At 41.3% G+C, this 27182-nt stretch overlaps 1 protein-coding gene across 2 annotated transcripts in view; it reads left to right on the top strand.

Moving 5' to 3' along the window:
- The first annotated feature begins 202 nt into the window (after window positions 1-202).
- The window catches only part of LOC137595103 (guanine nucleotide-binding protein G(s) subunit alpha-like), a 42196-nt gene continuing 15216 nt past the window's right edge, over window positions 203-27182 (top strand). Inside the window, exons 1-5 of one of the 2 annotated variants that reach the window (XM_068314945.1) lie at window positions 203-552; window positions 3360-3432; window positions 5822-5876; window positions 6047-6166; window positions 16676-16773. In XM_068314945.1, coding sequence (XP_068171046.1) covers window positions 3398-3432; window positions 5822-5876; window positions 6047-6166; window positions 16676-16773 — 308 coding nt within the window. In that variant the 5' untranslated portion in view covers window positions 203-552; window positions 3360-3397. Of the gene's footprint in view, window positions 1810-3359; window positions 3433-5821; window positions 5877-6046; window positions 6167-16675; window positions 16774-27182 lie in introns of both variants that reach the window. The other variant, XM_068314944.1, reaches the window with a different exon arrangement.

The raw sequence follows: 27182 nt of genomic DNA, 5'->3' as shown, positions 1-27182 counted from the left end.
TAGATATACTTTATTAATATACTGTAATATCAATAAATATTAATAAACAAATATGTTAAACTAAAATGTATTAATATACTTCATTTATCCCAGAGAAAATTACATAATGCTGATATTTTTAAATTTTTTAATAAAAAATATATCAATTTTAATATTTCATGAAACCAACTCGAGTCATCCCGACAATGTCGACATTTAGTTCTTCCCCAAAACCATTGAGTTGATTTTGTGCTTATGGTCCTACCCATCGCAAAGAAGTGTCCATGACGGCTTTGCTTTGAAAGTAGTAACCGGAAGCTGTAATTTTCCTCGGGAGAAACTTGACTACTGTTCTTAGTTCCCAGGGTTCCGTGAGAGCCGTTTGCCCCACCCCACCTCTTCAACGCTATCTAGCTCAATGTACAATTCTCAGAGAAAAAGGGGCAAAAATATTCAGAGTAAGACTGCGAGGAAACGATAATCATCCGTCCGGCCGGTTGACGGGAGCAGACGCTGACTCTCGGCGGTTCGAATGAGCGCGTCGCTGGCGGACCAGTGATTGAAAACACCGCGGTATGTTCATGTCTCACGCACATGTAACCAGAATCTACCATACGGATTCACGGGGAATACAAAAAGCCTGGAGACCTGACAGCAGGCTGAACCTGCGCCGATCGAACGGGGAAATAACGGCGTGTTTTCCTCGGGTACCAACTGGATATCGCGTTTTATTCAAGGACATTCCTGTTTCTACCAGCAGCCTGGTTCACTTTCTGATGTGAGGAGAAACACAAATTAACCCCACTGAGAGAACAAGGACGGAGCAGGGGCCTGTTGTCGGCTCTGGTCGAACCCACGGAAGAAGCAGCTGCCAGCATCTGTTTGACGGGGAGAGGAAATTATTTTGGACATCGGAGACAAACAGGATATTATTGATAAGGTTGTTAAACATCGACAAGTTGGCGTATAATGTGACGGATCGGTGGTCGAGAAAAAAAAAAGCCCCGGTGTTGCTTGATGATTCACATGCCGTCATTTTAAAAGGAAATATTTTTTTTCTTGCCCGCCCTCTGATGTGCTCTGGTTAGGTGGACATTACAAAAACATCTGAAAATATCATCCTTTAATTTAATGAAAAAGGTAGAGGTTGGAGGAAAAAATAGTTCTGGAAATTAATTGAATGGAAGTGAGAGATTTCTGTCGAAGATGGACTCAGGAGGAGAAAACTGAATATTAGCAGCGTGAAAAATACACGGAGGAAAATCCATCACGACCACCGACGTCCATTGCAAATCTGGAACATATCAGATCCACTCGTTCATGTTGATGACTTCATGTCGCATTTCCAGTGGAAAACACAGGAATCAAACGTCTGGGAGGGTGGCTTCGATTCTCTCTTCCCTTCTGAGTGATCTCTGCTTGATAGGTTGCCAGTAAATAGCCACATCCATCCTCACATATTGTGCCCAATCCTGGTGCAGCCCACCGTTTCCAGGTTCTCCATCTGGCTCCATAAATGTCACTCATTCTGAGCCAGGTGTTCCTCTGTGCTGCCAGTCGAGTCTTTAAGGACTGATCTCTTTCTTCCCTTCCTTCCTTCCTCCCTTCCTCCCTTCCTTCCCTACACCCACCTTCCCCAACCAACCATCCACCCTGCCTCCCCCTTGATTCCATCGCTGGGTTTGGGGAAGATGGGCTGTCTCGGCAATAGTAAGACGGAAGACCAACGGAATGAGGAGAAGGCACAAAGGGAAGCCAACAAAAAGATAGAGAAGCAGCTGCAAAAAGACAAACAGATCTACCGGGCCACTCACCGGTTACTACTGCTAGGTAGGTTCTGCTAAAAATATTATTCATGTGTATGTGTTTTCCCATCTCTGTTCCGGATTGCCTTGCCGGTTAACAGATCCACCAGTTTGTAGTCTAAACACAGGCCCCAGTCGTGCATTCATGGGTTATCTCTGAGAACATGGGAGAGGCCGGCACACAAACGTTTGTGTACAGGCACAGGCTGGGACGCCACCTATACACATTTTGGCATGGTGGATCTTTTTCTCCACACATGGACAGGAGTGTGTGTGTCGATCGTGTTTGATGCTGTTTTGTCAAACTGCAAGCTCACCTTTACATAATCCTCTTCACAGCTCTCCTGGAAGTCAATATCCCATAATCAGGCTCATATTTTTAATTCGCTGCTACTATTTTTGGCTTCATGGTGAAGGCCTCCGTGTCACCATACAGTATGAAGTATCAAGGCTAGGGCGAGGATTCCACTAATCTGTTGAGTACAGAGGGCAATTTAGGATTACTAGTTTCTGTTAATGACTGTCTTGTTGGTTCTAATCTGAAATTGATCCTAGATTTGCTCACTGAAGCTGTAAATAGCGGGTCTTTAGGCCGGCTGCTCGTGTCTGGGTTAAGAGATGTTAAGAATGGATGCAGGACGTCGCATCTTGTCTCTTGTGAACCTCGTGTGTCACTACAGAATCACAGAGGATGACTTCATTCAGTTGTGAGAGTGTGTATCAGAGCCGACCGCGTTAGACTCATTCTTCCTGTTCTCATTCCTGTTGCTGAGAACCCTCCTCACCTCTGGAAGAAGTACTCCGACGGATTGTCAAAGAAAAAGCACCGATACAGGTTTAAAAAAAACAATACAGCCTCCTATGCTGGTGGAAATATACAGTTTAATGGTTCCTAAACAGCTTTTTCGTGTTGTGTATTTTGCTCTTCTCTGTCTCTTTGAATGTGAGTGGTTTAACCCGGATTGAATGAAATTTTGAGGAGAACAGGTGATCAGATTCCAAGATATATCCAAAAAATGGTATGGATCCAGGGTTTGTTTTTTTTTGGGGGGGGTGTACTTCCCCAGGACTTATTTTTTTATAGCCAATAGCAGCTCAGATCTCCTGAACGTAATAACCTGAATTAGTAAAGCATCGTTCCAGGCACCCTAGGCTGCTTACAGAGTAAGAGAAGAGGAAGGAAGGTAACGTGACACCAAACCAAACACTGTCTCAGGCTTAAATGGTTGGTAATTACCCTTCAACAATACACTCTATTCTGTGAGATCTCACAAAATCTAGAAGTGACGCCAACAACAACAGCCATCATGATTTCAGCCTTACCTTGCCTTCTGATTGGACCCTCTGAGGTCCCACCATCTTTGTTGGTTGTTGTTTGAGTGATGTTCAGATTTCAGCGGCAGGGTCTGGGCCTTTGGGTTTGGCAGTGTTTCTCTTCAATCTGGTGTGGACGGATCGTCCACCAACACATGAAACACTTGAACCAATTTGGACGGGTTGTCCAGAAGGATATTTAGTTATATTTGATCGATGTGAAAGACTCGCTGACTTGTTTTCCTGTCCTCCTACTTTCAGGGGCTGGTGAATCCGGGAAAAGCACGATAGTCAAACAGATGCGAATATTGCACGTCAATGGCTTCAATGCAGAGTAAGTCCTGGTTTTCTTCATGCTTTCCTGTCAAACCTAGTAGTTTTTCACAAGAAACAAGGGAAAAATGTCAAAAATATCATTAAGGCAGGTTACAAGTTTCAGAGGTCACACAACATTTAATTGGTAATTAATCATTTGAATTTTTGGTAAAAAACGTCTAACGTTATCTAATTTTTGCATCTTAAATGTGAAAATTTACTGGTTTTTCTCAGCCTGTCACAGATAATTAAACGTGTTTAGATTTTACAGACAAAATGGGATATTTGATGAGTTTTTGAACCTTGTTTGATATTTTGCACCTTTTCTGGACAAAATCATTCAAAACAAATATTTGAGAAAATAAATGCTAATAATAGATGTAATCATTCATTTGAAACTTTTGAACATTTGCTGTCATCCAATCCCTGACGATGTTTTACTCTCATCATATTATAATAATAGCAGTAAAAACATCCAACTAACGCCATTCATTGATGAAACGATTAGTTCTTTCAGCTTTTAAAATTCAAATGGATTATAAAAATATTTTTTTACCAGTAAAGGTATTTGTGGCTTGTTCCCAATAAGGTTCCCCTTCTTGCTCTTAAATGTGTGTCCTTGTGTTTCTCTGTAAGTGGGTTGTTGTGTTATAAATGATATGAAAGGGGTAAAAAGCTTCCTCTGTTAATTTTATTACACAGAATTCCACCGAGCCTTATACGAAAACTCGAATGAGATTCTAAACATAATCTGTTATGACCACAGGTAGGAAAGGAAATCAAATGTTTTCAGCAAATTTTGTGGAGTAAATATTTCAAGTTTTGTGTGAAGCAAGAAGAGCGTTCTATTTGTTTTGTGTTTTCATGGAAACGTTGCCCTGGGTGTTTCCAAGCTGCCATGTCTTGTGAATTTTCTAAAACTCAATCCCAAATTGATGCAACGGAAAGAGAAGTCACATTTTTTCTATTCTTAATTGTCTGTTTCCTAGAAAGGGGATTTGCGGTTGGGAGCATTATCATGTGGTTATTTTCAGGTCATGTTGAACAGATGCTCCACTCAGACCCACACACTGCTTTAAAGACAAATACACAGTGGACTGCCACATCCCACCTTGCTTGGTGTCCCTTTTGGGTGAAGGGTGGCGGCACAATGTCCTCTTAGGGTGGGGACACCCTTGCTGTCTGAAGACATTCTCATCCCTTCTTTTAAGGAAATAACAAAGTAGATTATATTTATTAGCTTTTCTGTTTAAGAATGTAAATTTTCCAAAATGAGATTGCTTGTTTTCCTTACTTTGATAACTTTTCTGAACAACGAGCATAAAACATTTCAAGCCTCCAGAAAGCGGCGGTTCAAGGCTTTTGTGATTTCAGAGCGTCTGTGTTTACTGCTTACAGATTAGAGGATGGAGGTTTTATGTTCTATTTCAGTTTTTTAAGGTTTAGAATACTTTCCTGGATTTCAAAAGTCCAAAACCCACAAGAGTTTCACTTCACTGACTTAAGAAACTAAAAGCAAACTAAAATCCATCAGTAATCGAACAACTTGTTTCAGGATTGGGTAGTGAAATCATCTGGTTCATGTCTGCTGCACAGACACATGGAGCAGACGTGGTAAGCTTCAGATATTGTGCTGTTGGTGATTCAGGACAGAGGACCCCGGGTTCCAGGTTGTGTAAGCAGCTCTGAGGTGGTTTCTTTGGGGGAAAGTCGGTATCTGATCTGATTTTCAATTGTCAGACTTTTAAAAGAGTTGAACACCTGACACAAGAGCTCTGGCTGTGTGACGTCGAGCTTTACTCTTCATATCAGTGAGGATTGCAAAAACTGAGTGCGATGCCGAAATCGTTTTTGTCTCTAAACAATAAATGGATACAGATATCTTTCTATTTGTTAATACTTTGAAAGGACACTTCATGTTCATGCTGGTTGCAGTTAAAACAACTCTTTAAATTTTCTGTTTTCTGCTAAATACATTTCCTCCTTTGGTGTCAGCAAAATGGAGCAGCCATAAAACCAACATTTGATATGCAGTCATTTACCTTTACCAGTTTTGTTCCATCACATTCCTGAACCAAGTAAATAATCTGTTACACTAGCTGGAAACAAGGGTTTTTATTAGAATTAACATGTATTCTTTGTGGGTTCTTTCAGTCAAAATAACAAATAAAACAAACTTAACATTTTATGTAAATATTATGTTTTAATGGTGAGAGTGGAGGAATTCATCTTCTGTTTCCAGTGTGGTTACAGCTCAATGCAAAATATAGAAGTCAATCTGTGAATGTGGATTAAATGGATCATCTTGTCATTTGATTTGGTTGCATATTATACCTTTTTCAATTTCTATCCATCATATTTTCTTTATTTTTACTTTTGTGTAAAAACATTTGATTTTTCCCCCACAGGGAGAAAAAGCAGAAAATTCACGATATTAAGAACAACATTAAAGAAGCTATAGAGGTAAGAAACTGATCTTCTGACCCATTTTTAACAATGTGAAGTCTCAAACCTACATTTTGTAGGTTTGATTAGAGATGCTTGATTTAAGGTACTTGTTGTAATTTAGGTACAGATCGGTTTTACGGATTCATTTTTTGTAATTTGTCGTCCACTGTTCTCCCCTGACCCAGACAATTGTGGCTGCCATGACAACGCTCACACCGCCATGCCAGTTAGCCAGTCCTGCAAACCAATGCCGAATCGATTATGTCCTGAACCAAGTAAACCAGAAGGATTTTGAGTTTCCTACAGTAAGTTGCACCTCGTTTTCTTTAGATCTGTTAAATCTTCTGCACTTTAATATGTCAACCCTTCACCTCATGTCCACTGTATATGAAAAACCTCTTAATCCAATGCCATTTAGCGATTCATCGAAGTGTTGTATCTTCAATGTAGGTCATTTCTGTGTAGAAGGAAATTTAGGAAACATTTGTTAGCATTTAAAGTCCCCATCCGTCCCCACATGGAGCAGCAATAGCCTTCGAGTCGGAAACTTATGACCTGAAAATCAAATGTTTTTACAGAGATATGCAGTCAAGGAGGAGTGCTTAGTTCTTTTTGCAGGGATGTTCTCATTTTAATGCGAGGGCTCACCTCCCTAAATGTTCCAAAGAAACAAGTTCTCCTCTGGCTCTCTTCTGCAAGGACTATCACCGCATCTGCAGCATAAAGCTGGTCAAGTGATTGAAATTGGTTTAAAAACGTAGAAACAAGCGTGAGCTGTTTTCCCGTGTAGCCCAGTGATAAGCGATGTTCTCAGCCATCATTTTGAGCTCTTTTTTTTTACAGCCATTTTTACACACACAAAAAAAAAATCCCAAAATCAGAAGGTGGGGCATCAGTTACTGATATGTGTGAATCAGAGGCTGGTGCTCAGTCCCCTGAATATTTACATACATACAGAGTAAATCATAGACCAAAACGGTTGGAGTAATTTAACAGTCAGTTTACAGCAAATATTTGTTCAGAGTTTTGACAATTTATTGTCTGTTAATTCTGAAATTTAAAATGCCAGAACAACTTCATAAATGTGAGTACTCATTGGTACGTCTGTAGATTTTAAAGTTAACTGACAGTTTGTAATGTTTTCTTTAATAGACAGCCATTCTGAGCTGTGTTGTTATAGAATGGGTCTGAATCAGTTTGGCAAGTGTTAACTGCTGCTAAATGTCACTGAGAATCATATCCAGCCTGCTAAACGGTTCCATTGTGCTGTTGGTAAGTCCGCTGTGACACACGCACACCAGCCGGGTGTGTTTGCACTTTGATTGAGTAATTAGCAGGTGTGCTTCCACATGGGAGGCCATAAGCAGAACGGGCCTCTCACCTGAGAGATCCGACCCGCGTATTAGCGCTAATTGTTGATAATAACCGGGAATGAGTCTGGAGGGACCTGTCCTCCAGGAACATAGGGGCTCCAAGGTTTCTTCTTGAGCTGCAGTCGGGTCCCAGCGGCCTGACCAGGGCGTCTCCTGTGAGTCACTACACATGGAGGTCCAACAAGGAGTAGAGAACGGTTGTGATCATGAGGGTTCTGCTCTGTTTGGAGCTAAAGGGAAGCTGTCGTTTTGTTCAGTGTGATTAAAGATACAGTTCAGTTAACTGGTCCGCCGCTCTGCTGTGAAATAGAGAGGGAATAAGAATATAAAAAAGCAACTCTAGAAACATTTTTCTGACATTTTTCCACACTAGTTAGACAAATAACAAAGCAGCTAATCCAGAAAAGAAAACACAATATGGATGGACATTGACTGCAATCATTAATTGGTTGATTTCTCAATCTAATGTTGCTGTGTCTGTAACATTTAAGCAATGTACATCATTTAAATTGTTTAATTTAAATCGCAGTCTTATCAAACATTTTGAGAAGAACTTGTTTGGATTGATAAGTAAATTTGTATAAAAATCGTGTTAAGTTTGTGTGGACTTTTTGATTTGATATAAAAACCAAATTTACTCCCAAATTTAAATACTTGTTTTATGTAGTTGAGCAGTTCATGTCGCTTAAATCAATCAAAGAACAAACATTAGAGAAAAGACACAACATTGATGTCTTGCTGAAGCAATGACAAGGAAGTTAACAGCCAGACCCATCACTCCTGGTAAAACAGGGTTCTATCTCTTCTCCAAGAGAAGGGAAGCCTATGGAGAAGTGTTTCTCAATTATTTTCTGTTGCGCCCCACTAGCAGGAAGAAACCAATTCGTGCCACCCCACTCTCCGCTGCAATAATATCAATTGTCTATAAAATAGTTATAAGTACACCTCTGCATATCATTGTATCCTTCTTAAAATATAAAAAGTCTATAACAGAAAAGATTTTAGTGCATAAATTTGCCTGAAATTAAAAAAATTTACCGGCTTATTGCACCATTTAATACTGAAAAATAAAATTAAATAAAATCAATAAATAGTAACAAATTCAAATTCAGTTCAGCGACATTACCAGAGAGGCACAATTTATAAAACACTTTAACGTACAAAACAAAAATAAAACAATTTGTGCTGATTTTATTCTTTCTTTTTTGATCAAAATGAGTAAATAAGGATTAATGGCTACAATGAGCACAGCTTTTTGAAGCGAGGTTTGAAGCATGATACTTAACTCTCAGCTCCTGCTCAGTGTTTCAGCTCCTCAGCTATGTTGTGGGTTTTTTTTTACTGAGCAGTTTGGTATGCCACTTTATATGATGCTAACAGAGCTCGCTGGTTTACTGAAGTAGTATTCAGAAAGCGGGATGATTGTTGGCAATATTCGGCATGTTTTTGCTGAAAAAACTCCAGCAGCTTATCAGCGTCATTGGGGTGTAATGTCTTTAAGTGGTACCTTAATTTATCAGGCTTCATGCTGTCCGCTGCCAGCATTTTTAGACACGGTAAACACTTTAGTCTGTAGCCACAGTGAAGCCCAACGCTACAGACTCTTCTTCATATTTCCTCGTCTTAGCTTTCGGGGGACTTGACTTTGTTCCATTATCTTCGTCTCTCTCCGCTTTTCTTTTCATCCTTGTTTTTATGTTGTCTTTTTAGGTTTTTTTTACGGCACTTCATATTGCCTAACCTGACACCATAGAGCTCCCTGTGCACACCTGACAATGAGAGCACCACTTCTAACTACTGTAGTGGGTGTGCAGTTACACTTTATTACAGTGCGGCAAAAAAAAGTATGTCGTCAGGGTCATACGCACCTCCCCGGGATCGCATCGTGCCCCCCTAGGTTGCGAGCCCCACTATTTGAGAAGCGCTGGTATGGAGGAAGTAGGACGTGTGGTTTAGTCCCAGCGTAACAGATCCATGGTTTAAAGCTGCTGGTGAGGAGCTGGTTGCAGAATTTTGTTGTGTGTGAGCTCTGCTGCTTCAGGTGGGTTTATTGTGCAGCACGTCTTTGGCTGGACTGGACGTCTGCTGTCAGACATGCAGAGACTCACTGCAGTCACGCATTGATCAATACTGATGGGAGTGCTTTTAAAATGCCATTATCATTTGCCATTTACTAAATGATGACTTCAGCACGACAGCTGGTTACCTAAAGCAAAGCTTCCTGAAGCGCCGTGATGGGTGGAGCCGAACCCGCCTGTTGAAACGAACAGGTATTTGATCAGGAATGAAGTGGAGGGTAATCTGATTGGCTCAGCCTCCCTTTTGATTCCTCCTCTGCCTCCTTGTCCTGCTCCTCCTCCTCCTCGTCAGCCTGCTCCGCCTCGCCTGGCATTCAGTCCAACTGGGAACCAGTTGAACTGGTTGACTGTGCCCTGTGAGAGAGACAGAAACTCAAGGCCCAGTTTTGTCTTGCTTTGATTTACAGAACGAAATCATGCTGCCGTCATGCTCAGGCCTCAGATCTCTTGTCGAGCAGTTACTTCCGTCAGTCCTGAGACATTTGGACGTTGTTCTCAAGTCACATTTATTTTGTACCTAAACCTGAAATTACAAGATGGAGGAAACTCAATAATAGCAACAAATGAGGCGTCCATCTCCCTGACAGACAAGCATGAAGCAAATGTAGTGTATATACAGAGAGACTTTGTGTGTGTGTTTTTAAAGAATGGTACTTTCAGTGTTTGTTTAAATGCATTTTCTTAAACTCGTACCACAAAATAAATCAAACTTACTTTAAATGAAGCCACAAAGTTTCAAATACTATCGATTCTCTTGTTTTCTCATCCTTATTCTAGCTATATCTCAAATTATTCTGTGTTCTCATCACTATTATCTACTGTCTATTGTTTTATTATTTTATCTATAATTTTATGTATTCTATTATCCTACCTTTTATTCAAATATTCTTACTAGTCTTTCTTTAGTCTTTCTTTAATCTATTAGTTTATTATCATTTTCTCTATGTATTATTCTGTTTAATGTATTTTTGTTCAAGCAGGTTGAATTATTTTTTCCAATAAAATGAAAAAAAGTCAGTGGCCATGCACTTATTTCACAAAATATTTTTTTAAAATACCCCCCCCCCCATACCCAGTTTTTTTTATCGCTGTAGTTCGGTTGCTGTCGTTGTTTTATATCTTTTCTTGATTAATAAATTCTTTTACTTTTCAAGCAGGGAAACATTCTCTCAGATGAAAGTTTTCATCCTGCTCAGACTGACTTTATTTCTACTCATATTCTAATGTTACAAAACTACAGCTTTATCTAACCAGAACATCAGCTAACTGTTGTTTTTGTAACCTGTTATATTTTTGAATAAGCTGTTAATTGTCTTTTTTAAAGCAACCATGATTTGTATGGTAACAGAGCCAAAGGGGATTTTGTAAAATTTCGACCTGGCAATAATGCTGAATAATGCATTTAACATTTAAGTATTTTTTAATTTCAGTGGAAAGTAGGAATTGTTTGGAGATAATGCATTTACTGTTCAAAGAGTAACTGCAACGTTATTACATCCCGCTTCAAAGCGGTGACGTATTGTAATTGTCAGTGTTTGTGTGTTCGTTCGTCTGTCCGTCTGTTAGTCCACCAAATATCTTCGCAACCATTGCAGATAGAAAGATGAAACAAAAATCACATTACTCGGGCGGCAAAGGGGATGAAAATGAGATGATGACTTTGAGAAAACTAGGTCAAGGTCAAATTTCAACTTTTGTACACTCAGGAACTGGATAAGATAGAAAGACGAGGGAGAAGGCCAATGTGAGTAATACCATAGATCAGGGGTATTCAATTAAAAGTCACTGAGGCCCGGTTGTACAAATTTCCTCATAGTAAAAGGTCCGAAACCAAGTCTAGTTTGTGTCTTATAGCCGGTCTTTATGTCCACATTATCATTTATTATCAATTTTCTATGCAGGATATGTTTAACTAAGTGCACAGCTAGCTCTTTTACCTCACCATAAATAAAAGTAGACCCAGGCAAATAAATTTCAAGGCTTTATGTTAGATTGAAGAACACACAAACCTCAGAATTAAAAATAAAGTGCAAAAAGAGCTGAAAAATATTTTTTCTCGTAAATTAAAGACATCCCAGCCTAAAGAACTGAAGGCCTACACTTCAAATAAAAAAACATTAACATCTTCAGAAAGAATGAATAAAAACTGCCTCTTTCAGGGGAAAAGTACAAACAGAACTTGCTTCATGAGAGAAAGAGGCATGTGGCCTGCCAGTAATTTACTTGTACACAAGTAACTCTATACAAAAGGTGTGCCTTATGCACAAGGTGTGCACGGGCACACCTTCACTGTTTGGCGAGGCCCCCTCTCTTTTCCCACCATGACAAGGTGGTGGGAAAAGAGAGGGTGGTCGTCTCTGTCATGTGTGGTGAAAGAGACCACTGGACGTTGTCAGCAAGTCTTTTATTGCTGCATGTATGTCCTCTCTTGTGTGTGTTTCATAGTGGTGTTACCCAGCAAAGAGCTCCTTATCTTCTTGAAGGAACTTGACACACACAAAAGCTACAACTCATCAATGGCCACAGATATGCATGGTGCTCTCTGAATGGCTGCAAGCTGTTAATATTTCTGATTTTCTGGTTGCTGTTGAAGTGACATTCGGAGTATTTCTACACATCTCATCTTTCTGTTTTCCCTTAAACAATGTATCAACAACAGCTTTTACGCACTTATTCACAACTGTCCCATCACTAAAAAAATTTTTTCTGTTGCCCCAAAATCCACCATGCCTTTAGTGAACATTCATTTGCATTTTTCTCGGTCATTTTGCCCTCAGCTCGGACTTTTGGAGATAATTCTGCGCAAAAACTGCTTTGTTTCGTTGTGGTGCTTCACGTTATTAATTAATTGATTAGTGCTATGTGTTCAGTCTATATGAGGTAAAATGGTTTTGAACTGCTGGTTAACCGCTGGTTAACTCATTGTTAACCAGCGGTTTTCCTCATTAACCTCCCTTTGTTTGGAGCTATGCTGTCCTCACTGTCTCCCTTCCTCTGTGCTCCTGTGGCAGCGAGCTCTCTCACTTCCTGTTACTCTGACAGCGCAGGCTAAACAAACGATCTGATTGGCTGAACTGAGTGGCGCTATTACTGTGTTAACTGGAGTAGCAGCGCCCGCCGTCCGTCAGTAAAAATGCTCCAAGAAAATCTACTTTAGTGAATTTATCATAGAGTGGTCACGGGTCCGGACAGAACCATCACGCGATCCGGATTCGGACCGTGGTCCACCATTTGGTGACCTCTGCCAAAGTAGGTCAAGTCACTAGCTTTGATCTTTGACCTATGCAAGTAGATCAGGGTAAAATTTTGAATTCAGGGGTGTCGCGGGATGTTGCAGTCTGTTGGTTCTTGTTGCTGTTTGACTTGTTTCAGAGTTATTAACTTTATTTTGGATTAAAAAAATATTTGTTGGAAAATTATACCAAAAATTAATTGAGTTGGACTCAATAAAAAATTTGTAAGGTATCCCATTAAGCTATCAAAGTCGAGAAGCTGTGAGAATGATTCTCCTTCATCCAATAACACAAAGAGCAGAATTATTTCCTTCAGAATCTTTTCCAACTGTAGCGGCAAACAGCTGTTTCGTCAGCTGATGCGCGTGTGCGTAACCATGGTGGTGTTGAAGCGCGCACGATCAACCAGATCTTAGCTGTGGAAACTGTGTTTTCATTATAGCGTATCCGGCAGAGCACGTCTGCACCCGTGTTCATCTGGGTGGTCCCGGATGAGGTTGGTGTGTAATTCGGGAAAGTTCGGCCATTTGTGTGGATGTGAGGTATCTGAAGTGTGGGTGAAGTTATTTGTAGCGTCCGGTGCTGTGTGTAAATGTTGACTGCTAGTGAGGGCATGGGATAAACAGGTAATATTTTTTCTCTATATGCAGACGGCGTGTTTAAGACTGCTATAAATGTGACTTACTGAAAAAAGAATAGTCATTTTATAGTGGATATGGGATTTAAATGTGTGTCTAAACCTGGTGGGGAATTGTGTGTTGATTAGTTATTAATTTATATGTTGGTTTAGTGAAATGCTTAATTCATTGGTTTCATGGGTTAAAAGAAAAAACAAAAATGTATTTTATCTATTTTGATGAATTTACATTGAAATTACTTACATCTGTTTTAACTTAAAGGAAAAATAAATAAATCTCTTTTCATGCACTTGGTTAATGTGAAAGGGTTTGATAATTGATCAATATTAATTTGTATTTATTATAATTATTGATTATGGGTCTGATAACTTTTTTAATTTATTAGAACCTGTTTTTCATTACCACAAAGGTTTCATTTCAGTGGTGTTAGTTTCTCTATTTTTACTAATTTTCAGTAACGTTGAGATCAGATTTTTTTCCACCATTGCCATCTGAAATGGTTACAACATCTTTGTGACTTGGGATAACCTGGAAAATGTGTGCCTTCACTTTCTGAATTTGTCTAGTTGGTAATCGATTGGTTGTTAAGCAGAAATTGCAAACTCAATTGCTTCCATACACCCAGTCATGTTCACTTCCTGCTTTTCTTTGTTTCCTTGAATCTGAACTCAAGTATTTTGTGGATTTTGACTGTTATCTGGAAAATGGAGAACAATTTGAAGACGTCTGATAATTTATGAGTCTTTAAATTACCCTGGAGTCTGTTTCTAATGCATCTCTACACTTTCAGGCCGATTTATGCTACAGGCTGACTTGAAACCCAAGTGACAAAGAGAATATATTTTTTGCTAAATGATAAACACTTCGAATAACCTAAGTTTTTGTAGGTGTTTGCAGTGTTAGCATACGCTATTTGTCTGGCTGCAACATGAAGACACATAGAATTCTGTCTCGCTCTGAGTTTTCTGCTCAGTCACTTCCATGAAGCCTTCGGAATATGACAACTCAGCACTTTCCCTGATAATCAGCCATTTCTAATGTTTGACACTTTGGTACTGTAGTAAGAAAAACATTCTGCCAAAAGATTCTGCTAGTTTTAAATGAACCTTGATTTTCTTCTCGTCCTGTGCTTCAGTCATCCAGTCTACATTTTCTGTAAATTATCCATCAGTAACTTGGTCATTGTAAAACCTTCCTGCTCTTTTAAATTATAACTCTCAGAATAGCTTATTTGTGCTCAACAGCATTTTGTGTGAGTGACTGAAGATTGCAGTGAGGAGATATGCCCCTGTGCGCTGAGAGCCCAGCCTTGTGTCAGGACAAAGCTCTCCATTTCTTCATGAACTCAGTAAACTCCTGTTTCCTGTCGCTGTCAGTAGCCGGTCTTATGTTGCTCCTCTCAGAGCTGTTCTTAAACTAGAAACCAAGTGAGGGAGTATCACTGCCACTCTTCATCTTTCACAGCCTCACCCACCTAGATCCAGAGAATACCCTCATCTGAATATTCCACACAACCTCGAGCTTTTCAAAAATACAGGACTCACTGATAATTCTGCTGATGGTTTTTCCATGAGTTGCTTCATCTATCTGTAAATTGTCAAAGATTTGACTTTGGGTTGTTGAAGCATTTTTTTGTTGTATGGTCTGCAAAACAGAAATCAAATACATTTATTTTACTGTCATTCAAGATAAGTCAAAGCTTCAATCAAAATAACTGGTCTGAAAAATTTCCTATGAATGAACTTTTTGATATGAGATTGGACTTTTTAATGTACCGGTAGGTTGTTAATTTTAAAACAATTTTTAAATAAGCAACCCAAACTTTTACTGAAAAAATTGGAGACATTGTGCCAAGTTTTTGTTTGGAATTTTGTAGGCTGAAGCCATGGTGTTCATCCAGTATTTGTTAATTATGTAATGACTGAGCAGTGGATATGTGCAATTTCCTCTGGGATTAATAAAGTATCTATCTACTGCATATAGCTATCTAGCTAGCTATCTAGCTATCATGGATCCCATTAAGGGCAATAATGATGGACAAGCACCCACAACAAACTAAAATCACCGAGCAACCACCTCATCGCTTATTTGTTGTCAAGTTCTTATGTCGAATGCACAGAAGGCATGAAAGGAAATACTTATACTTCCATCTGTCTGTTACATACTGAGCGGAAATACTGTAGTCCATCTGCTTTTCTCAAAGAAACAACAATAACCTGACAATTCATGAAATTTAAAGCATGTTTCATATTGTCCCCTAAAGTTGTCCATCTCAAAATGAGGATTTGGCCTCCAGAACCGATTCCAAATGGGAACAGGTTCCAAAACTATGTTAATCAGTTCCTGAATCCACTTCAGTTACGCTCACATTTTAGTTGGTGTTGTTGGCGTCCACTTCTCAGGTCTGACTGGTGCTTTAAACTGGGCCTCTGCCATAAAGATGCAGTTTTAGTTTGCTATAAAAAATGCTGGACCAACAGTGAAACATCAATAATGGCACCAAACTCATTTTGTAGGGAGGACACACAGCTATCATGACAACACACCTTTACCTACATCGTGTAAAAATCAGAAAACGTTTGAATGTCTACAGTTATCTGATGCAAGTAGCCAGTTTAGTGCCACTGAGCTCAAGTCACCTTAGCAGCAGAGGGAAGAATGTCAGGAGAACAAACAGTGTATAGCTAAGTTAGCCAATGGGACCCTGGCCATTCACCACCCAACATGCATTTATGGTATGATAGAGTTAAAACGGACAGGACAACGAGAGGTAACAAATTGCAAAGATGAGACAGAGTTGTGTACGTGTGGCGCCGCTGGGAGGGATTAGTAACACTAAGTTCTGTTTGTTTTTGTGTTTGCAGGGATGTAAGTTCTAGTCGGTCAGGATGAAATATACTGGCGTTATATTGAATGACTTGTATAAAGGATTTGTATTCGCTGAAACAAGCTTGTTACCAGTTTTGAACCTGCTACTCAAAGAACCAGAATCATTCAAATCCCAACAACTTTGCTGATATTTGAGTTGTTCTGTTTGCTTATTTTAACGATCAAAGGCATATTTCGACTTAGTTTTTTTACTTGTTTTAACTTTAACCAGTAATGGAGGCATCTCTGTCTCTGAGTCTTTTCACCTTACGTGTTGCATAGCTGCTAACATGAATTGTGAATTTCACTTTGAATAAATGTATGTTTTTCAACTTTTGAGGCACTGATTATTGAGCACCGTTCATTGTTTGTGTTCCATAAAAAAGAATTGATGGTTTGGAAATCACATTGTGTTGCCTTGAGTCATGTTTTTTTTCTCTTTTTGAAGATCCCTTCACCTCTCTTTGCTTGTCTTCTCCTTGTCAAAGAAATGTAAGACTTCTGCTGTCGGTCTATTTGTGATGTCTTTCTTTCAGGAATCGTTTCCATTAAAGCGAGAAGCTGATTTGCAGTTTCAGTTCACTGTGGTGTGTTGTTGATCCAGATACTTCCCTTCTCTTCCAGGAGTTTTATGACCATGCAAAGATCCTCTGGCAGGATGATGGAGTACGAGCTTGCTGGGAAAGGTCCAATGAATATCAACTCATTGACTGTGCACAGTAGTAAGTCTGAATTTTTGTCCTCTGTACTTTCACCTTAATTCATTCCCAACAGTTGCAGATTAAAAGAGTTTTCTCGCGAGCACAGGTGAACGCTCTGACTCTTTGGTTGCCACATGATAACGATAATAACCTATAAAGATCTTTTCAAAAACACACATAAAAAATGCTTACATCTAGTTATGTGAAGGTAATTGTAAGTGAAGTGTGTTATGGTTCATGGTGTGACAGTGCTGTGCTATCTGCAGTCACTGTGTGCATATTGATCGAAGGTACTGTAATCATATGTACAGCAGCGTGGGCAGTGATGGGATTAACTCAATAAACTGTTGTCCATGTTGTTAGTCATCAGTACTATTCAGCAAGAAAGTGTCAGGGTTTGGGTCACTGAAGTGAGTAGTTTAGAAAAGTTAAAAATATTAAAAACTGTTAGTATTATTAATTTGAGGAAGTAAAAATATTGATGTTAATATTTAGCTGAAGGCTGACCTATGACCAGTTTGGCTGTTCAAGGTCACAAAGTAATCTACGTCTGGCTTTTGCTTTACCAAATTAACTTAGGTTGAGGTAATTTCATTGATTTTTTTTTTTTTTAATTATATTTTACATCTACTTGGGTTTGATGACAGATTGTCCTGCTGCAAACTGAGCACTGGTGAAGTTTGCTTGAGGGTTAGTTTTGTAGGTGAGACTCTCTGTTAGCTGGTGTCTAGTTAGCTATCTATCCAACAGCTTAACCTCTGACCTGCTTCCTTGTGTGTTTTGTGTGCCTTTAGTTTCTGACAGTGAATGGTGAATTTCTGGTGAATGTTTGGAAGGTTTAACTGTTACAACTTTGAACTAGAATTAATATATGTGAAATGTTGGGTGTCAAAATCTGTTAGGACTCTTTAGTGACAGATTTAGCTACAGACAGTCAAACGACACACTATTGAGGTCACAAGCCAAGAGGTGCCTATTTCAGTGTAACGTAGTGAAATAAATGATTTCCTTTTGACGTGCAGTGGAGTTCTCCTATCGTGTGGAGAAGTCCTCATGAAGCCGACTTTAAGCTCTGTGCTTTAGTGAATGTACTTTGAACTGATGACTTCAGGTGTGCCCTTGTCACACAGTGGTGTGTGTGTGTCCTTAAACCACATTTGTAGTCCCAGGTGGTTCAAGTGTGTGTGGTATGGTGTTGTGTCATGAGGATGATTTCTGTGAAGTGATCAGAAAGAAACTCTCCTCACCTCTCCTCCCCTCCCCTCCCAGCAGGCCCAGTGTTATGGATCAGATGCTGGGCTGGGTGACCAGACCGGAAGTGCTCCCCTCCCCCCTCTGTGTGCTTATGTAAACGGAGAAAGAGAGACGGGAGAGCTATTTTTAACCCAGGCAGGCTGCAGAAGGGGAAAGAATAAGCGACTGTGTGAGGAGAGAGACAACTTCAACATTATTTATGAAAGTTGTAAACGTTAAATGAAAATATCAGCCATGGATCAGTGTGGGAGAAATCGGGGCCGTCATGCCTCTCCTTACAAAATCGGCTTATATCCTTCGAGTCATGTCATGAAAACTATTTAAAGAAGGGAAGAACTAAAAGATGTGATGACAGCGCTTCATTATATCTGTCTGACGGGATAGAAGCTGCCCGTCTGCATTTTTTTTCTCCGTCCCGCTGTCCTATAGTGTGTTTTTGTTGTTAGTTTTTATTTACACTTCCTGCTCCCTATAAATTGTCATACACATTGTTTTAAGAAGATGTCTTGTTATTTGAATCTTGGTCATGCTGTATTAGCTGGAGACTATTCACAAACAAGTCCCAAATATTATAACAGCCTAAAGCCGGGATCTGACCATAAGAATTAAAATCTGGAGTGATTTGAAATCTGGTGGTATCAAACACAACAGAGAAGAATCTGCTCAGATTTTCTCCTCCCTGTTCTCAAACATTCATGCACAACATGATTTGGAAATAGAGGGGCTTTATGTATTTGAATGTTTACCGTTGTTTTAGCATTGCTCTGCTGTTTGCATCTCTCATGGAGAGATTGAGCACACACCAGTCTGCAGGCAGTTTGCATGGTCAGAGCCTGAATCTGTAAACCTGACTAGATCATCTGACCACATTTCTCCACCCACGATGGAGAATCAGGATCAAATAAGCTCCATGTTGTCATCATCTGATGCTGTCCTAATGGAGATCAGAGGGTTGTGAGTGGAGCATTGTGACAGTTTCATGTGCCTTAACAAAACACTTTATCTAAGTCAGTTTATCTTTTCCTCTTTCTGAATTTAATGTTTAGATATTTTCTCTCCTCATTTCTCATTTTGTAATTGAAGTCACTAAAAAACAGCATTTAACAAAAGCTAAAAAAAGTAACAAAAAGCTCTGATGGGATATTTAGGATAAAACATTTTTATATTGACTTTGAAAACATTCATAGCTCCAATCCCGCTTTGGTCTGATTGAAAAAATTCTAAAATGCATGACATATATTTATGTATCCAGTTAAACACAGTATAAAAGCTCCCTACATGCATCTATTTAACGTGACATGACCTTCATAAAGTTTAGAGGGTTTTTTTTCCTGTAATCTCTGCATCATGAAGAACAATCCTACAAAACACAGCATCTAGGAATGTAAAAGAAAGGAAAAACCAAACCTTGTGTCTGTCCTTCATAAATATCCCAAGTGTAATAAAAGTGAGTGGACTGGTAAGTATATTAGATGATGGAAAATATCTTCTGTTTCGGTTGTTCCCGCTGACTTTCTTAATGTCTTTGATGGTTTGATTTCTCATTTCCTCAGCTTTGGAGTTTAACACAAGTAATCATAGACAGCTTGACCAGTGATAGGCTTTTATCCATCAGATATTTTTGAACCATATAATCTATTTTAGCTCATACTATTGTACATGTACAGTTTTTGTTCCTTCAAAAACTGGGTGAAGGGGGTATTTCCACCCTTGTATTTTTGGCAAGCACCGACTTAGCAACTTTCCAGTTTAGCCTTGAATGCCATACATTATGTTATTGTTCAACATGTAGTTTTCCTTAAAACTGTCCTTTTTAAATGTCAAAACAATCCCAGTAAATATGTCTCTCCATTTGAATATGGTACACTTTCCTTCAGACAGCTATGATTTCACAGACCTCCGACGCCCTGGCGTTCATTGTTCCGTGTCATCTTGTTCACAAGCCACATGTTGTGGCAAGATTTCATAAAGCTCAGATTGTGTCAGCTGACCTAGAATAACATTCTTGTGACCTCGTTTAATGTAGAAAAATAGTCGCCAATGTGATCTGATATCTGTTGAGCTGCGCTTTGTGCCACCCACATCCAAAAGAACTCCTGGTTGACACTTAATGCTCAACACTTTCTAGAAAAAACAAGCCTGTATTATTTTTTTTATACTTTACAATAAAGATTACGATATATAATTATAGTATATGAAACTATTTCAACCTCAGAAAAAAAAAGTTCTGAAGTCTCGTTAATGCTCCGAGGAAAAGTTAACATGCAGCTTCCCATTGGACGCCTGAATAAGATGCCAGACAGTAGACAACAAGCGAGTCAATGAAATGCATTGTTGACTTAGTAGGAAACGTTTTGAACGACTTTGATAAAGGATGATGTCAGTAAAAGTTATACAATATTCAAAGTTTCTGCTCAGACCCTGGGCGTACTTGAAGTGCTAACAATTCCCTTCTAGTGTGCGTTGGCTGCCGGTGCAGCACAAACCTGTTGGGTTGTTGTGTACATTTGGGGCTGGTATTACACGGTACTAAGTGGATTTCATCAGCTCTTAACCTGAACCAACCAATGCGGTTTAAGACATGATGAAGATGAGAGGAAGTAAGTTACTGAACACCTCCAGCGACCCCCCCCCCCAGCCGAGGTCCAGTCCAAGCGGTCACGTCCTCGTCTGCGTGTTGATTCCTCTAAAATGTTGGCACACAGATAAAATGCTGTCGTGTGACGGAGACCCCCCTGATTTACTTCTGCGGCATCCTCCATTTAACCCCAACCACCGTCGTCTTTGAGGAGTGTAGTGATGTTTCTGCAGAGACAGAAAATGAGTCATCGAGAAGAGGGAGGGTAAGGGTTGGGAAAAGACAGATTTTGGGGCTGTGTGTGTGTGTGTGTGTGTGTGTGCGCGTGCGCAGGTTGTTGTGTGTGTGCGTGCGCAGGTGTGTGTGTGCGTGCGCAGGTGTGTGCGCAGCATGTGTTAAATGATGTATAACGTGAGTCTGGGCCGTGAGCTGATTGGATCTGCTGCGATCCCTGACCCCTGTGGAACCAGTGACTCCCCTCAGCTGCTGTTTATCAAACCAGTGTTCCCAGCACTACCTTTACTTTCTGTTTGTGTTTGTTCCTTCTTTTGTTCTTTCTCTCGTTCTTTTGTTTTTTCTCTCAGACTTTTGTTCTTTGCCATTCTTTAAATTTTTCTTTTTCTGTTTGTTTTTGTTTTGTCACTCCTTGTCTTTCCTTACCAATTTTTTATTTTTACTTGTCTTTCTCTTGTCTGTATTTTTCCCTTATTTTCTTGTGACCTCTGAGTTTTGTCTGTGTAGGTTCTCAGTTATCCAGGTCATGGTTATCCAAAGCTGTTTAAATCCATCCACTGGACTTTTTCTTGTAGATGTTTCGCCTCTCATCCAAGAGATTGCTTCTGTTCTGAAGGCGGCCGGTCTTGTCCCAGCCTATTTAAAGGGGTCCTAATATGAAAATCACACTTTTTCAGGTCTCTACATATACATAGTGGTCCTCCCTAACCCAACCAACTCCTAGAATCTGGAAAACAAACTCTTCCTGCATCAATTTTTATTTGGAGTTTTAGGACTTCATGGCCCCGGACCAAATCAAAACGATCACAACTGTCTGATTTTGCTAGAATGGCAATTTCTGACATAATTTACGTCACATTTGGCCATTCTAGCGATTGGACAGAGTGATTGACGATATTGATTGGTTGACATGCCCAAGGGCGTGGCAAACCCCAAGGGGGGAGTTTGTTCAGGTTATGGTAGAATTGTGCGGTAATATCGTAGCTCAGAGCTACACACTGAAAGTTCCTAACTAACTGACTTTAGCTAGCATTTGGCTAACTAGTTAGCGCTGCTTAAATCAGGTGTGTGTGTGTGTGTGTGTGTGTGTCCGTCCAAGACTATCCCCAGTATCACAGCGAACACATAACCAGTTGCACATTAATTACTAATTCAGAACAATTGTCTGTTTTTTGGTGAGTGAAGCCAGCTTTAGCTCTTTCTAAGTGATCGGAGAGCTGCGTGTATCCATACACACACACACACACACACACACACACACACACACACACACACACACACACACACGAGAGAATACAAAAGAAAAATCAGAATCAGAAATCAGATTCAGAAAATATTTTATTGCCAGGTACAGTAAAGTTTACCACACGAGGAACTTCACGCGTTGTCGGTGCATTAAAAGGTGGAAGAGAAGCAATAAGGAATAAGGACTAAAAAAACTATTTACAATTTACATTAAGGTGAGGTAAATGGTTGGTGTTTACAGGCGGGGAAAAAAAAGTCCAAAGAGTAAACTGTCTTTGCAGAGTGGTGAGGAGCCGATGGTTACCTTGGGGAAGGGGCATTGCTATTTTTGTGGCATGAGGTCCTGGTCTGGATGGACCGTAGCCTCTTGCCAGAGCGGAGGGTCTGGAACAGGTTGTGGCCGGGATGAGGGGTCAGCAGCAATCCTGGCTGCATGTCTAATGGGTCCTTGTGTCGAACAGTTCCTGGAGGTGTGGAAGGCTGCAGCCGATCACCTTCTCCGCACAGCGGATGACATGCTGCAGCTTTGCCTTGTCCCTGGCTGTGGCTGCAACAAACCAAACAGTCATGGAGGATGTGAGGATTGATTGAATGGTGGTAGTGTAGAAGTTCATCAGCATCTTCAGAGGGAGGTGAAACTTCTTCAGCTGCCACAAGAAATACATCCTCTGCTGAGCCTTCTTGGTGAGGGAGCTGATGTTCTGCTCCCATTGGAGGTCCCGGGTGATGGTGGTACCCAGGAAGCGGAAGGACTCTACAGGGGTCACTGGAGTGTCACAGATGATGGGGGGGGGCAGGAGGGTCTTTCCTGAAGTCCACTATCATCTTCACTATTTTGAGAGCATTAAGTTCCAGGTTGTTCTTGCTGCACCATGATACCAGCTGGTCCAACTCCCTTCTGTAGGCCGACTCATCCCCATCAGAGATGAGGTTGATGAAGGTGGTGTCATCAGCAAACTTCAGGAGTTTCACAGACTGGTGACCACTTGTGCAGCAGTTGGTGTACAGGGAGAAGAGCAGAGGGGAAAGAACGCAGCCTTGAGGGGACCCAGTGCTGATGGTCCGGGTGTCGGAGACATGCTTCCGTGGCCTCACGAACTGCCGTCTGTCTGTCAGGAAATCCGTAATCCACCTGTACATGGAGTCGGGCATGTTCAACTGGGAGAGCTTGTCATGGAGCAAAGCTGGGACGATTATATTGAAAGCAGAGCTTAAGTCCACAAACAGAATCCTGACGTAGGATCCTGGGGAATCCAGGTGCTGGAGGACAAAGTGTAGCGCCATGTTTATAGCATCGTCTACAGATCTGTTAGCTCTGTAGGCAAACTGAAGAGAGTCCAGGAGGTTGTCAGTAATGTCTTTGAGGTGGGTCAAGACAAGGCGCTCAAAGGACTTCATGACCACATATGTCAGAGCAACAGTTCTGTAGTCATTAAGTCCTGTGATCCTTGTCTTCTTGGGGACTGGGACAATGGCTGAAGTCTTGAGGCACGCTGATATGTGGCAGGTCTCCAGTGAGGTGTTGAAGTTGTGAGTTAACACCGGAGACAGCTGGTTGGCGCAATGCTTCAAGGTGGAGGGAGAGACGGAGTCTGGGCCTGCAGCCTTGCTGTGGTTGAATCATTGGAAGAGACTCCTCACCTCTTTCTTTGATAAGGAGAGGTGTGGGAAGGGAGGGTGGCGCCGAAGTGTGGGGCTGTGAAGGACTAGACGAGACAGTGGGGTAGGGGATGGGGCTGCTGGCCATTAGCTGATCGTTAATAGTGATGGGGGGGTCAGGTCTGTCCCATTGTCTTTCAAAACGACATAGTAGTTAAGGCTGTTGGCAAGACGTAGGTCGTTGACAGAGTGATGGGGCTCTAGGATTGTAATTGATGATAATCTTGAGCCCTCTCCAGACTGAGGCAGAGTCTTCTTCTTTTCCTTTTGGCTTTTCCCTTCAGGGGTCGCCACAGCGAATCAATTGCCTCCATCTAACCCTGTCCTTTGCATCCTCTTCTCTCACACCAACTACTTTCATGTCCTCCCTCATTACATCCATAAACCTCCTCTTTGGTTTTCCTCTTGGCCTCCTGCCTGGCAGTTCAAAACTAAGCATCCTTCTACCAATATATTCACTATCTCTCCTCTGGACATGTCCAAACCATCTCAGTCTGGCCTCTCTGACTTTATCTCCAAAACCTCTAACATGTGCTTTCCCTCTGATGTACTCATTCCTGATCATATCCTTCCTGGTCACTCCCAGAGAGAACCTCAGCATCTTCATCTCTGTCTCCTGTCTTTTCCTCAGTAACACTGTCTCTAGACCACACAACATCGCTGGTCTCACCACAGTTTTGTACACCTTTCCTTTGATTTTAGATGAAACTCTTCTATCACACATCACACCTGACACTTTTCTCCACCCTTTCCATCCTGCCTGTACACGCTTCTTCATCTCTTTTCCACACTCTCCATTGCTCTGGACTGTTGACTCTAAGTACTTAAAATCATCCACCTTCTTGATCTCTTCTCCCTGTAACCTCACTCTTCCACTTGGGTTCCTCTCATTCACACACATGTACTCTGTCTTACTGCGGCTAACCTTCATTCCTCTCCTTTCCAGGACAAACCTCCACCTCTCTAGCTTCTCCTCCACCTGTTCCCTGCTCTCACTGCAGATCACAATGTCATCTGCAAACATCATAGTCCATGGAGATTCCTGTCTAGCCTCGTCTGTCAGCCTGTCCCTCACTATAGCGAACAAGAAGGGGCTCAGAACTGATCCCTCATGCAGTCCCACCTCCACCTTGAACTCCTCTGTCACACCTACAGCACACCTCACCACTGTCTTACGATCCTCATACATGCTCTGCAGCTCTGTTTGGCCTTCTCTGTACTTCTCTATCAACATCCTCAAAGCAAATACTGCATCTGTAGTACTCTTTTTTGGCATGAAACCATACTGCTGCTCACAAATGTTCACTTCTGCCCTTAGTCTAGCTTCCACTACTCTTTCCCATAACTTCATTGTATGGTTCATTAGCTTTATTCCTCTGTAGTTGCCACAACTCTACACATCTCCCTTATTCTTAAAAATGGGCACCAGCACACTTCTCCATTCCTCAGGCATCTTCTCGCTATCTAAGATCCTGTTGAACAACCCAGTCAGAAACTCTACTGCCACCTCTCCTAGACACTTCCAAACCTCTACAGGTATATCATCAGGACCGACTGCCTTTCCACTCTTCATCCTCTTCAGGGCCCTCCTCACTTCATCCTGACTGATCTTTGCTACAACCTGGTCCACAACAGTCACCTCTTCTAGTCTTTTTCTCTCTCATTTTCGACATTCATCAACTCTTCAAAGTACTCTTTCCATCTTCCCATCACACTATTGGCACCTGTCAATAGGCTTCCTTCCCTATTCTTAATCACCTTAACCTGCTGCACGTCCTTCCCATCTCTGTCTCTCTGTCTTTTGCCAACCTGTATAGATCAGTCTCTCCCTCCTTACTGTCCAACCTAGCATACAAGTCATCATAAGCCCCTTGTGTGGCCTTTGCTACCTCTACCTTCACCTTACGCTGCATCTCCCTGTACTCCTGTCGACTCTCCTCAGTCCTCTCAGTGTCCCGCTTCTTCTTAGCTAACCTCTTTCTCTGTAAACACTCCTGTACCTCCTCATCCCACCACCAAGTCTCCTTATCTACTTTCTTTCCAGATGACACACCAAGTACTCTCCTACCTGTCTCCCTGATCACATTAGCTGTAGTTTTCCAGTCATCTGGAAGCACCTCCTGGCCTCCCAGAGCCTGTCTTAACTCCTTCCTAAAAGTCATGCAACACTCTTCGTTTTTTAGCTTCCACCATTTCATCTTCTGCTCTGCCTTTGCCCTCTTCGTCTTCCACACCACCAGAGTCATCCTGCACACCAGCATCCTATGCTGTTTGGCTACACTCTCGCCTACCACTACTTTGCAGTCACTGATCTCCTTCAGATTACACCGTCTACACAAAATGTAGTCTACCTGTGTGCTCCTACCACTTCCTCTTCTGGAAGAAAGTATTCACTATAGCCATTTCCATCCTTTTTGCAAAGTCAACTACCATCTGTCCTTCTGCGTTCCTCTCCTGGGTACCAAACCTGCCCATCACCTCCTCATCACCTCTGTTACCCGCACCAACATGTCCACTGAAGTCTGCATTAATGAGAACTCTCTCATTTCTAGGTATGCTCTGCATCACTTCATCAAAGTCCAGCCAGAATTTCTCCTTCTCCTCCAGCTCACATCCTACCTGTGGAGCATACCCACTAACAACATTGAACATCGCACCTTCTATTTCTAGCTTTAGACTCATCACTCTATCCGACACTCTTTTTACCTCCAGGACATTCCTAACACACTCCTCCTTCAAGATAACTCCTACTCCATTTCTCTTCCCATCTACACCATGATAGAACAACTCAAACCCTGCTCCTAAACTTCTAGCCTTGCTACCTTTCCACCTGGTCTCCTGGACACACAGTATGTCTACCGTCCTCCTCTGCATCATGTCAATCAACACTCTACCTTTTCCTGTCATAGTTTCAACATTCAACGTCCCTACTTTCAGTCCTATACTCTTGGCGCTCCTCTTCTCTCTCTTCGTGTGAGCACACTTTCCTCCTCTCCTTCTTCGACCAACAGTAGTCCAATTTCCACCGGCGCCCTGTAGGTCAACAGCGCCGATGGCGGTCGTTGTCAACCCGGGCCTCGACCGATCTGGTATGGAAGTCATAGGTTTGATTCACATTTGATTTGGCAAAAGTTTTACGCCTGATGCCCTTCCTGATGCAACCCTCTGTATTTATCTGGGCTTGGGACCGGCACAATAAGACACTGGCTTGTGTCCTCTTGTGGCTACATTAGACAGAGGCAGAGTCGTTGGCTGAGAATTGTTCTTCCATTCTCTTACCATACGCAGATTTGGCTCTTCTCACCTCCTTACCAATCTGTACTTGGCCTCCTTTTATCTGTCTGTCCCCACTTATGAATGCAGCCCCCTTCTCTGACCCGAGCCTTCTGAGTGTGGCTGTGAACAGGGGTTTGTCGTTGTTGTTGTTGGTCTTACTGGTAAAATTCCATGTTTCATTGGT

The sequence above is a fragment of the Antennarius striatus genome, chromosome 5 (genome assembly GCF_040054535.1).
Source record: "Antennarius striatus isolate MH-2024 chromosome 5, ASM4005453v1, whole genome shotgun sequence".
NCBI classification, from domain to species: domain Eukaryota; kingdom Metazoa; phylum Chordata; class Actinopteri; order Lophiiformes; family Antennariidae; genus Antennarius; species Antennarius striatus.
The sequence above is the reverse complement of the archived record's forward strand: the minus strand, read 5'-3'. Positions and strand labels throughout refer to the sequence as shown.